The sequence below is a fragment of the Sminthopsis crassicaudata genome, chromosome 4 (assembly GCF_048593235.1).
Source record: "Sminthopsis crassicaudata isolate SCR6 chromosome 4, ASM4859323v1, whole genome shotgun sequence".
Taxonomy (NCBI): Eukaryota; Metazoa; Chordata; class Mammalia; order Dasyuromorphia; family Dasyuridae; genus Sminthopsis; species Sminthopsis crassicaudata.
In genome coordinates this window covers 149,790,456-149,804,408 of record NC_133620.1, presented here as the reverse complement: position 1 = coordinate 149,804,408, position 13,953 = coordinate 149,790,456, and the positions used below count along the sequence as shown (strand labels likewise).

Here is a 13,953-nt window from a genome sequence, read left to right as displayed (position 1 = left end):
CTGTTTAAATAAGTAGATCAGCAGCTTTGATGAGCAATTACTTGATAGCAAAGGTTATTTTAATGGATACATCACTTTAAATTAATTGTTCACCATCTGTTGTGTCTTCTAATTAGTATAACAACTCCAGCTCCATAAATCACATTTGTCTCATAAAAAAGATGGCAGTAATTTACATGTATGTTTCTTATTGTAGTCAACATCTGGTATGTTACTTCCTGATTCAGGCATAAAGAATAAAAGGATAATGTGTTCCCTTAATGGAATGGCATGAACTTCTAAATAATTTTATTTTCCTTCTACACAAAGCCTGAACTCTTAAGAATTTTATGCTTATTTTTAAGTGCTCTTTTGGTGGAGTTTTAAATTCTTTTCACTTCAAGTCCTCCTTTAGTTATCTCAGGCAATATAAGTGATAAAACTGACCAATATCAAAGAATAGTCTTCTTTGGGTAGAGGTCAAATGAATGTTCCTATTTGAGTACACACATTTTCCCCTAAGATTCAGAGATTTAAGGTAAGAAGAAAGAAACAAATTTGAGGATCAGATGATCACAAGAGTACCTTAGCAAAGGTAAGAGAAGTTCCCCAAACATTTCAATAAGTAGAACTATTGAATGACATTCATGTCTCTGTTTCTCCAAGCTGTATCCATAGAACTTAAGTAGAGGATAAGAAAGACAATAATGGGTAAAATATCTGGAAGCTAGGTTGGAGAGAGGTTGAAGGTCTTTATATGTAAAGTAGAAGAGTTTACATTGTATTTAATCCTAGAGATAGTAGAGAGCCACTAGAATTTATTGACCAGGGAAGAGACATCATTAGACCCTAAACTTGACAAGTAGTTCCAGATTCTCTCTCTTGTCATTTTCTTTTTTTAATCCCCCAATTCTTGTCTTTGATCTTGACCTTAAAAGTTAAGATTTGTAAATAACTAGCTACCTAGTTTCCACTCTCCAGGTCAAAGAAAGAATGGTGCCTCTTTAGCTCGCTTTTGTTTTTTGGAACAGCAAAATTTTTGACTTGTCTGGGGCTTTATTCTATATTTTGACTTTTTGTAAAAACAAAACAAAACTTTTCTGAGCAACAAATCTTCCTTACCATCTTTTCATGGATTGGATTTTCTATGTCTTTTTTTTTTTTTTTTTTTTGTATTGTCAACATTTGGTTCTTCCTATAATCTCTTCCCTTTTAATCTTCCTGTCCTATATATTGTCATGTTGTGTCCCCTTGGAGGAAATTTTTTTCTTAAAATAGTTCTTAGTTCTTCAGTCTCCACTCTTTCTCATATTTATTTCTCATATTTATGAATTTCTAATACTTGTGATTATTATCCTCTCTGTAATTCTATTAACTTCCTTACATATAAATTTTAAAAGACTGAAGTATTACATTTTTAGTTGTCAAACTATAGTCCTACATTTGAAAGATCTTATCTTGGTTAACAACTGCTTTTAGGGGTAGGAAGTTATGATTTTATTTTATTTTTTAATACAATCAGTGAGGCAGTAGGATTTATACTGAGCAGATATCTTTTCTCTTGAGTTTTTTTTTTTTTCAACCTATGTCTAAAAGTCTCATTTCTAAAAGGGAAGTAGCTTTTCTGAGTTTAAAAGTATATAGATAAGACACTTCACTCTCTCAAAAACCATTTATCAAGTATCTGTGCTATGTTTTCTATTGGGGGGAAAGTATGAATATCAATAAACACAAGACAACCACAAAATAAATTCGAGGTTATTTGGGATAAATTCTTCTGATACCTATTCCCATTTGAATTTGTATTACTCTTGTCTGAGGAACTCGAACAAACTTAAAATTAATTATATGACTTGTAAGATATTAACCTTTAAAGAGAATTTAAACTTTGGGTTAACTACACACTTTCTCCTCTTCCTCTGAACCAAAGGAGAGGAATATTATATTTAATCCTATATGTTTTCTCAACAATAAATAGGTATGCAAAAAGTGTCAATTTTTTTTTTTTTTAATAGCAAATTTCACAGTGGACATAGTGCTAGAAAAGCAATCTGGATTCATATCCAGCCGTTGTTATAGTAATTATTACAATGGGCAAACTACTAAACTTTTTAGAAATGAAAGTTGATAATATATGTCTCAAGGGTGACAGACTTAAATGTGATAATATATACAAAGAATTTGCAAACCGTAAGTAAATATGTAAATATATAAATGTTAGTTATTAATTCATAATGATACATTCAGTTTTGGCAAAAAAAAATAGAAATATTGAAGAGTGACAATTTTTATCTTCTGAAAGGAAATGCAGTGGATCTGAACTGAGAGTCAAGAGATGTAGATTTTAGTCCAATATCTGGTGCTAACTAGCTCTGTGATAATTGAGAAAACTATTTAACCTTCATGGGCTTTAGTTTTCTCATCTATAAGAGCTTAGACAAAGTAAATTGATTCAACAAAAAAAATTTTTTTTAATGTGTCTAATAAGTTAAGGCACTATGTTAGGCTCTATGAATACAAAAACAAAATGGGAAAAAGATGGCCATTGTTCTTAAGAAATTTAAATTCATGTGAATTTAAATTTCTTAAGAACAATGGCCATTCTGGAGAGCAATTTGGAACTATGCTCAATATGTTATCAAACTGTGCACACCCTTTGATTCAGCAGTGTTACTACTGGGCTTATATCCCAAAGAGATCTTAAAAGAAAGAAAAGGGACCTGTATGTGTAAGAATGTTTGCGGCAGTCCTCTTTGTAGTAGCCAGAAACTGGAAACTGAGTGGATGTCCATCAATTGGAGAATGGCTGGATAAATTGTTGTAAATGAATATTATGGAATATTATTGTTTGTAAGAAATGACCAACAGGATGACTTCAGAAAGGTCTGAAGAGACTTAGATGAACTGATGCTGAGTGAAATGAGCAGGATCAGGAGATTATTATATACTTCAACAACAATACTATATGATGATCAATTCTGATGGACATGGCCATCTTCAACAATGAGATGAACCAAATCAATTCTAATAGAGAGAGCAGTAATGAACTGAACCAGTTACACCCAGTCAAAGAACTCTGGGAGATGACTATGGACCACTACATAGAATTCCCAATCCCCCTATTTTTTTCTGCCTGCATTTTTTATTTCCGTCACAGGCTAATTGTAAACTGTTTCAAAGTCCAATTCTTTTTGTACAGCAAAATAACTGTTTGGACATGTATACGTATATTGTATTTAATTTATACTTTAACATATATAACTTGTGTTGGTCAACCTGCCATCTGGGGGAGAGGGTGGAGAGAAGAAGGGAAAAATTGGAACAAAAGGCTTGGCAATTGTCAATGCTGTAAAATTACCCATGCATGTATTTTGTAAATAAAAAGCTATAAGAATTAAAAAAAAAAACAAAAAACACAACACACTTCAGTTCAGAGGAAACAGCTTTAATATGAATAAAACATGCAAGATAATTTTGGGATGAATAAAACACTAGTAGCTAAAAGGATGAGGGAAAGCTTGTTTGAGGAAGTGTTCTCTAAGCTAAGAAGGCAAAAATATTAGACAGTCTTTCTAAATGTATGGAGGTAGGATATAGAACGCTAAGCTTAGAGAATAGTTTTCATGGTAATTTTAGGGACTATAGAGTTGAGTACATGAGAGTAATGTGCAATAAGTCTAGAAAATTAAACTGGAATCATTTTGTAGAACTTTAAATTCCAAAAGGAGAGTTTTTCCCCCCTTGGGTAATCTTTGAGACCATGGAATGCCACTGAATAATTTTGAGTAGGAAAATGACATGCTTTATGAAGGTTATATTGTTATCTTGGAACTTGTATTAGAAAGGAAAGATACCAAGAACATTGAGCTCAATTGGGAAGTTCTTATAGTAATTCACTTGAAAGGTAATACAGACTTGAACTAGGATTGTAATAGAGAGAGTATAGGATAGGACAAATTTTCAGCAGATTTAATTGACAATTTAGAGAAAGTATGTTTGATAAATCTTTGCATAATGTAATACAACAACAATAGTTTGTACATGGAACAGGGAGAGAGCAAAAAACCAATAATGACTATGCTTATGAAATTTGAGTAATTAGAAAGATAGTGGCTACCATGATAGAAATTGTGAAGTTTGGAAGAAGTGATAAATTAAAGAAGGAAGATACTATATTCATTGAGAACACAATTAATGCCTGTGAGACCTTCTGTTGGAAATTTGGATCCCTTAAAGCTGACTTTTGCTAGCAATGATCATAATTTGCTGTTCATCCCAAACTTTACTGCTATCATTCATGAATCTCAGTTAACTCTAAAGCTACTCCTACTACTCTTTAGGCTCAGACCTGGGAAGATCATTATTTTCTGAACTGATTAGCTAGAGGATCTCAGTAGGGAAGGAATTTAACTTGGTCTCTGAGTAGGAGGAACTTAAGAAAAATCCATCTAAGAGTCATGGATTGAAGGGTTCTCACTCTTGTTCAAAGAACTTAGAAGTAATCTAAGAATAATATGTTTACAGAAAATTTAGTTTGACTCACTGACAACAGGAACAATTATTGTTGGTATTGTTGCTGCTGCCTTGCTGCTATTTTTGTTACATTGTACATCATAATCTGTACTGGCATTTCAGCACCATTCTATACTATTAGTATAATCCTTATGCAATTCTTATGATTGCACTAAAAAAAAAAAAAAGAAAGAAAGAAAGAAAGAAAGAAAAAAAATTTAATTTGAGTTATATCATTTGGAAAACTAATAACTTTTTCCCCCTAAGTTTCAAATGTGGCGTTCTTTTATCTTTTACCTTTATTTCTTTCTTGTTTTTAATTTTCCCTTTTGTTTTTATTGCTTATTTGTAAAGTGATAGTATTGGACTATGTGATCTCTCAAGGTCTTTCTAACCCTCATTCAGCAATCTTACTGAATAGTTTTTGTAAGTTATTTAATATTATTTCTAATTATAAATTCTAAAATGTATTAAAAACCATTTAACCTAACTTTTTGTATTCCTGACTAGTTTCTTATATTGATGAGGCTATAATGACAATTCTAGTTCTGTCTGTCTGTCACTTTCCCCAAATCCATTATTAGTTTTCCTTTTTTGTAAACAGATGGTTTAATTGAATGTAGATTCCTTTCCCCCATTCTGAATAGCTGCTGAAATGGAAATAATGCAATAAACTGTACAAAAAGAACCTTTTGAACCAAAAAAAATCCTATCAAGCAAAAACAAAAAGAGTAATGGCCAGCATAGAATGCTTTGTCACATTACAAAGAAGCTACATGTTTCAATGCCAGATACTTAGTGACTGATATGTGAAAGGAGTTTTCTAATCTGAGAAAGATCATCATAATTGAGCACAGAAGTCTTACACTAGTCAAAAAAAAAAGATTAGTATGTAAAATATCTCTGAAAGAATCAGATGAATTAGAAATATATACAGTTGTCAGAGCTATAAAAGTTCTCTCTTAGGGATCTATTAAAAACAGTTTTATAGCTTATCTAGAATGATTTTCATCTGATAAATATAAGGAAAATAATAAGATTTGCATTTTAGCAACATGAACTTTTAATATACTTAAAGATTGAGATCTGGAAAGAATTGATTTTATTTTCTTCAATATGTTTGGTTCTCTCTACCTTGACTTTGACTTTTTCCATTGCTTGGAATTTCTCTAGCATATTTATTTTACACACACACACACACACACACACACACACACACACACACACACACACACACACACACAAACTTCCATCTTCATGACTTATGCCCAGTGGAATGATATGGTGAGAGAAATGAGACTGTTGGATTTGAGGTTAAGATCTTGATTCAAGGCCTGCTTCTGACCCTTAGTAGTTCTATGACTATGAGCAAGGTTCATTTTCTAGAAAATGAAAACTGATACCAATGAAACCTATCTTACTAGATTATTCTAACACTTGAAGGAGATGATTTATGTAAAATGCATTATATTATTGTCAATTATTATTATAGCCACATTGTATTGCCTTAAACAGGAATTAAGTGTGTCATAATTGAAAGCTCAGTGACTTTGGAATGACAAGATCAAATGAGAATTTCAATTGTACCATTTACTACTCATTGTGTGAACTAACTCTTCACTTAATCTTTCTATTCTCATATGTAAAAAGGAATGCTACATTTGGATCATCTGTATTTGAATATAGCTCTGATACTAAAATGAAATGGTGTATGTAGGACATTTTGTAATTATAAAGCACAGTATAGATGTAAACAATATTGCTTCTGTAGAAGAAATAAGGAGGGGGATTCCTTTTTAATTTAATTTTTTAAATTTAATTTGTGATTTTTAACTTGGTGTCTAATGTTTTGCTGTACACTTTTGCAACTTAGCCATGCCTTAGATAATAAATATGCCAAATGTGAGTATGTTTATATCTATAATTTTCTGGAATATACATAATGAAGCAAAAGTTGTTTTGTTTTTCCTTAAAAAATTGTAAGGATCTGACTTTGGATAGATACTAAGGATATTAACTTGGTGTGGAAGAGATTGGCAACTATATTAAGCAATTATTTATGATAAGATAAAGTAAAATGACCATATGGCAGCTTAATAGATTTTTTTTTTCAAAAGTTCCATTTTGATGAAAAATTAAAATATAGGAAGACTAATTTATACAAATTAGAAGATTGTTTACTTAGGAAAACTATCTTTTAGCATATTTATGTTCAAGGCAAAAAATTAAAAGTAAAATGTAAATTGATAATAATTTATTCACTTGTATGTCATTACCAGTGATTAGGATAAGGTCTGTGTTGTGGTTTTTTTTTTTTTTTAATCTCATCTGATTATATACATAAAATAATAGTTTTAGAGTTAAATGAGTCTGGAAAAGACTAATCTAGTTCAACTGTCATCATTTTATAGATAAGCAAACTGAACCCCAGAATTTAGCAATTTTCCTAAAGGTACTCATATAATAAATAGTGCTTCTGAGATTTGAATTCATATCGTTTGACCACTATCTGTCTGTCTGTCTGTCTGTCTGTCTCTCTCTCTCTCTCTCTCTTTTTTCACTCTACCCTTTTGGATTTTGATCCCTTTTTACTTTAGCAGCCTTTAGTCATGCTGATTCTTAATTAGTCCAACTCTAGCTGCTTAGAATGAGAAGAATGGATCTGTCTGAAATCCTGTGGTAGAAAGGGGTATTCCTGTGTGACTTGTTGTTTATTGGTACTCTGGTTACTTTCTGCTTAGATGTTTCCTATATTATAATGGAAAGAATGATATTTTGTGATGGATCACAGGAAATAATCCATGGACTTGTAGATGTCAGAAATGTCATTTAAATGTTGAAACTTAGTAGCTGAGAAACAGATCCAAAATGATTTGGGACACAGTACCTATGTTGAAATCCTCTGTTAATTTGTCTAAAGAAAGTCAATTTTATTTTATTTTGTTTCTTGAGCATTTCCCTCATGCGTTAATGACATTTTAAGAAGATTAAACTTTACTTTTTTCTTTAGTTGTAGTAAGATTGATGGTATTAGTAGTTTATAAATTTGTTTTTAAAGAGGTACTCTCTTTCCTGGGTTCTCCTCTGATATTTAAAAGAATACATAGTTTATAGTATGGATTTGAGCTATTAAATATTGAAATATTTCCATAGGTTCCATAATATATTTTAAAAATAGTTATAGTAATAGTAGCAAATATGTAATACATTAAGATTTTCAAAGTGCTTTACATATGGTATCTCATTTGATCCTCACAGTTTCCCTTTGAGGTGACTGCTATTATCCTTACTTTACAGATTAACAAAAACATGAGAAAATAACCCGAAATGAGCTTTTGAATGCATTTCAAGTATCTAAATATTTTGTTCAATATATTAAATCTCAATGAGTTCAGGATAGACGGTTTAAAACTTAATGATCTAAATCATATTTTAATCTTCTCACACTAAGAATGATACTTCTTAGTTTAGCCCAGAATTCAAAGAAGAAGAAATATCAAGGACATTCTTTTTGCTCTTGCACCTCCAAGAAAGTGGATTGAAAGTTTCATTCAGCAGCTACTTCACAGATGTCTTTTTATTTACTTCCCTCATGCCCACATGAAAAAAATTTTTTTTTTTGTTGACCATAGGAGGCTTATAAATAAAGGGGACAGAAAGGCAAATTTCCACTTGATGTAAAGAAAACTTTTGTTATTATTATAGGCATCCAAAGATGAACTAGATTTCCTCAAGAGGTTTCTAAGTTTTTTCTTTTGAGGTGAAACAAAAGTTGATTATGTATGTGGGATATGTTTCATAGAGGTTTTGTTTTTTTAAGATTCATTTTAAATTAGATGATCTCTGTGTCTCATGAGGTTCTGGTTCCCAGAGATATGTTTTGGGGTGAGCCAGTCCAGTCATTAGCAATATCCCCCTCATTTAAATGCATAACTAATCTTGTTTTAGAATTGACTCCTGAAGAGAAAGCCCAGAAAATTGCTAAAGCCATGCGCAAACAGTCTTCTGAAGTGAAAGAGAAGTGGGAGAATCTTAATGCAATCACTAGCAGTTGGCAAAAGCAAGTTGACAAAGCACTTGAGAAACTAAGGGACCTACAAGGAGCCATGGATGACCTGGATGCTGATCTGAAAGAAGCTGAGACTGTTTTGAATGGCTGGACACCTGTGGGAGATGTACTAATTGATGTATTGCTGGAACAAATAGAAAAAACCACAGTAAGTAACTCATTTTACCACATTAATCTAGATATTATTGTCTTTTCTTTCTTTTACTTCCAGCCTATCTGTGTCCATTTAATTTTGTTAGAAAATCTGTTAAAAACTTATGGCTCTCCTTTGAAACTTGGTGTTTTGATTTGGGTTTTTTTGGGCAGCTAGGTGGTGCAGTGTTCTCCCTGAGTTCAAATCTAAATGCAGATACTTCCTATAATTGTGTGATCCTGAGGAAGTCACTCAATAATTCATATGTTAAATGAGCAAGAGAAAGAAATGGCAAACTACTCCAGTATCTCTTCCCAAAAAAATTCCCAAATGGGTTAAGGAAGAGTTGGACACAACTAAAACAAATTAACAAATATAACAAAAAATTTTCTTAGACTCTTTCCTTCTTAGATCATGCCTAAAGAACGTCAAGTGGAATCAAAAATAGTGAACAGTATTAAAAAAGTGATAAGAATTCTACCTTCATTTTCTCATATAATAATGCAATTAGAGAATGAGGTAGGTTCTAAACTTCTGCAAAGATTTATGCAAATGGCCAAGTAGCAGTGATTTCATCTTTAATGATTTAGGACAAACATTAAGGAATTCCAAGAAAACCCATAGAATGACCAATAAAAAAAAAGAATGGAAATTTGCAACAGTACAGTACAAAGAGGATAAAAAGAATAGGATTTACAGTGTATATGACTATTTTGGAGTAAGATCTCTATAATTAGACTTTTTCTATCTCTACTTTCTTACTTTTATTGTGCTGAATGGTTAAATAGGAAAGAGGAAAGAGAAGATGACTCCAAATATATTTCTAAACTAGGGAGAGAAAGATACATCTAAGGCAGCTCCTTAGGGTGGTTATCTCTATAAACTTTTTTTGATCACCCACTCCTCACTAAAATAATTCAGATCATATAATCACAATATGTGTATGTTACATATTTATTCTGTGTAACAGTATATAATATTTACAATATTTATAAACTCTCTCTCTCTATATATATATATACTGCTATATTATGTGTTATAAAGCTTAATCAAAAATTAAAATTAAAAATAAATATTTAAAACAAATATGAAATAATATTTGATCCTAGAGGAGTTGTTAGATAAGCATGAGCAGGGAAATAAAATAGTCAAATATGAAATAATATTTGATCTTAGAGTAGTTAGGTAAGCATGAGTAGGGATATAACAGTCAAATATGAAATAATATTTGATTCTAGAGTAGAGTTGTTAAGTAAACATAAGTAGGGATATAATATAGTCAAACCTACCTTTAGAAAGATCACTTTGATGGCTATGAAGAAGATGGATTGGAATAGGGAGAGACTAGAGACAGAAATGCTATTAAAGAGGGTTTTGCAGTGGTCTTGGTTAGAGATTATGAAGACAAAGAATGGCAACTATATAGATGGGAGCAGTTGTGATAAATTATTATAATAACTAGTATTTATATCATGATTACGGTTTGCAAAATGCTTTGCAAGTGTTATCTCAGTTGAAGCTCACCACAGACCTGGGAAATATGTGCTATTATTATCCTTATTTTACAGATAAGAAATCCCCATTTTACAGAAAAGACTATAATTACAACAGAGAGTGGTTAAGTGGCTTGCCCAGCTAGTAAGAGGGTTCATTTGAACTCAGGTCTTTCTGATTGTGGGTCTTGATGATGTTGTTATGAGGTGAAGTAAAATTAGGAGTCAAAGATGTAGTGAGTTTGAAGAAATCTGCGTAATTGGAAGATTGGTGGTTCCCTTAATAGAATTAGGGAAGTTTGGAAGTAGGTTTTGAAGGAAATATAGATTATCTTTGTGGATGATATATTGAGTCATCTTTTGTCTCAATTCTTACCTAAGCCTTAGTTATTGAATAGCTGTAGCCTTAGACAAACTGAGACTTGAGAAAGACCTAATTTAAAAAGGCCAGTTACCCACTGCATCCTGGACCATTACCACTTGGCTTGACCTTTGTCTTGATACTGGATGTCAATGATTCTAGAGAAAGGGCTCAGACTAATGACTTTATATATGTATATCATTTATATCCAGTTCACCTGCAAGTCAAATGTCACTCTTGTTATATATTATTAGTCCTTTTAGACAATGAAGAATGGACAACTACAGTAATGATATTTCTGAACAAGACTAGTATCCATCAATTCCTACTTATCCTAATTTTTTACTTCCAAAGGACAGGGAGGGAAGCACTTATTAGTGTAACATAGAACTATTTTCTGAAAGGTGCCAAGAAGTGATGAGAGAAAGGACAGATAGTTACGTTGGAATTTTCCTAATGGCACCTGCAAAACTGCTTTGAGTAGTAGCTAGTGGTTGGTTTAGGTCAGGGGTTCTCAAAGTACGGCCCTGCGGGCCAGATTACGGCCTGCCGGGTTATGGCAAATGGGCTGAGGGACGGAGACAGAGTGTGGGTTTTTGTTTTTACTATAGTCGGCCCTCCACAGTCTGAGGGACAGTGAACTGGCCCCCTATTTAAAAAGTTTGAGCACCACTGGTTTAGGTAATAAGAAAGAAAAAGCTGGAAAGGTAAGGAGCTACAGATGTAGTGTTTGAAACAAGCTTCTCCACTGGCTATTTCAGTGAAGGTGGGAGTGCTGCATGTCTTGCCACCTTCTAATTGGTTGATCATCATTTCTTAGCCCCAACCCAAAGGTGACAGGATAACTTTCCAAGAGGCCAGTCCTTCTGTTTTTGAGATAGTAGCTTTAAGACATGAAAACTTAAAAAAAAAAAATTCTATTAAAGTTATCTTTACTTCTAGACTGAGTGGACAGTTATAGTATAGGGCAAATGACAATGGTATGATTTAGGAACCATTAGAAAAGGCTTCTCTGCTCCATTTTATCTTCCACTCTGACCCTGTAAGTGGTACTTGGAATTCCTGCATTGCCTGCAGATTTGCTTTGTAGTATTAAGTTTACTATTAAAAATAAATGTTTCTTGGAGGGAGAATGCATACATAATAAGTCATCAATAATTTATCTCACATTAGGCTATTAGATTAGTTAACTAGGGGATGAAACAAACGCTATCCAAAGTTTTAATTAAGTTTAAAAAAAAAAAAAAAAACTCAAGAAAGGACCAGAAGGTGAATCGACAGGCTTGAGAAGATTAAACCTAGTCAGTTGGAGCACGGGAGTGGTCATGGGCATTTCCAGCCTTATGCTTGATTGGTCTTGGATGACAAAAACTTGGTTCATTATGGGGCCCTAAATTAATGCCTCATTAACTTGTTTAAAACCTTTTTGAGTTTTGTTCTGCTGGCTTAATCTCCAAGAACTGAGGGTTGCCTTTTCTCAAAAAAGAGACACTTTCAGTAGGAATTTATTGGAGGAAATGTAGACAATCTATTGTTTTTGCTTTCTCACCCTCTATGATTAGGAGTATGAGATAAGTTTATTTGGAAACCCTGTTTCACTTTTGGAATAATCCCATTCTCAAAGCCCAAGACATTTTATTTGGTTTTTGATTGAATTAGTCCTATCTCTGGAAGTTTTTGAATATCCAGGAATTCAACCCGGATTTAGAATTTCAGAATTTTTATAGAATGTCAGTAGCTTAAAAAAAATTTACAACTGACAACTAGTCATATTTGGGGGAATGTATTTTAAGTTAATGGGATTATTATGGTCAGAAACAGTTCCACTTTTTTTCTAAAGTAATTAAAATCCACTTAATTTTTTTTCTATTAATATGAACCTTTGCTAATAATAAGCGATTACATGTGTGTATGTATTATACAAAGACCCTTTAAAGATTTCTTTCATCTGCTGTCAGAAATGCTAGTAAAGGAACATTGAGGAAAGAGTTGCAGGAGTTATTTGTTACTTGGAAAAGGGAATCATCTTCTTTTCAAGACTGTTAATAGTTGCTTTTGTATACTATCTCCAATGCTTAACAAAGTAAGTTCTATACAAGCTGATGGAAACATCTCTTTGTTTTGGTATTAAGAAGCCATTTGTTATATCTTGATGGCATTTTTATATAAAAGCATTAAAGTCTTATTAACTTTTCATTCCAATTAAACATACGTGTCTGAATGCAGCAGTTGACATCCCAGGAAGTGATTGGCATTCTATAGGCAGACCTGAAAGCAAAAATGCTTCTTGTGCCAAGACTAGTCTATTCTTCTAAAGCTACTGATCATAGAGGATTTCAAGAAAAATTGGGATGATTAGATTACTCAGGAGAACTCCATTTTTCCTAATAACTTTTGACTTTTTAAAAAATAATATTTAGCAAATCTGTAGTTATTTTTATCTACTTACAAATAGAAAGTTACTTAATGAATTTTAATTATAAATATTATTACACTTTTTCTCTTAATAATTCATGAGCTATTCATTTGTGTTCCATCAAGAATTTTGGACCATCAACTTTGAATTGAATTTCTAGTGCCAGCTAGTTAGGGCTGTTGAAGTTGGAGGTGATGTTCTTTTTCCTTCTACATGTATTTCTAAATCTCTATCATCAGATGAAGTTTTTTGTGCTACTCATAGAATCCTGCTAGTAATCAATTAGATAAATATAAGACTCTTATTAGTTATAAAGTATTATTTGTAATATAGGAAGTTTCTTGCTTGAATTGGGTTATATTCTAGATGTTTAATTATCAGTTATTCCTTTGGGATTTAGAATTCATTTTCCTACAATAATAATGATATAATTAACAATTGGCTTCCCATAATAATATATAAAATCTATTTAACCTATTACCTAACTGAAATGTTGTTTGTTATCAGTTCAGGTAACATAAAACAACACAATTGTGGTAATATAAATTTTGTATTCTTTTCCTAGATAGAAAATCTCTCATCTTCTATAATACAATAGCACTCATCAAAATTCTGCTTTATATTGTGGATTTTTTTTTTTTTTACTTCTTTCCTATTAAATTACAAGTCTTTTGAAAATAGCAGAAGTTCATCTTTATTCAATCAGTAAACATTTGTTAAGCCCCTATTCTTGCATTTTATTAAGTGTTGAGTGTATAAAAAAAGATAAGAGACAGTTCCTGCCCTCAAGGAACTTAGATATAATACTTGGTATCATCTTGCACAGTATTTTGCTCATAATTGGCATTAAATAATATTTGGAACATTTAATTAAGGATAATTGGACCTAATTACAAAAATTATATATGTAAATAGAAACTCTAGTAAAATAGAACTCTTGTGAAGACTATAAAGAAAAAGAGGAAGATAAATGAAACAAAAAGTAGATGA

The 13,953-nt window shown here is 31.9% G+C and overlaps 1 protein-coding gene across 1 annotated transcript in view; it reads left to right on the top strand.

Moving 5' to 3' along the window:
* UTRN (utrophin) overlaps positions 1–13,953 on the top strand; it is a 533,723-nt gene that overhangs the window by 400,932 nt on the left and 118,838 nt on the right. The window contains 1 exon segment of the mRNA XM_074309622.1: positions 8,440–8,708. Coding sequence (XP_074165723.1) covers positions 8,440–8,708 — 269 coding nt within the window.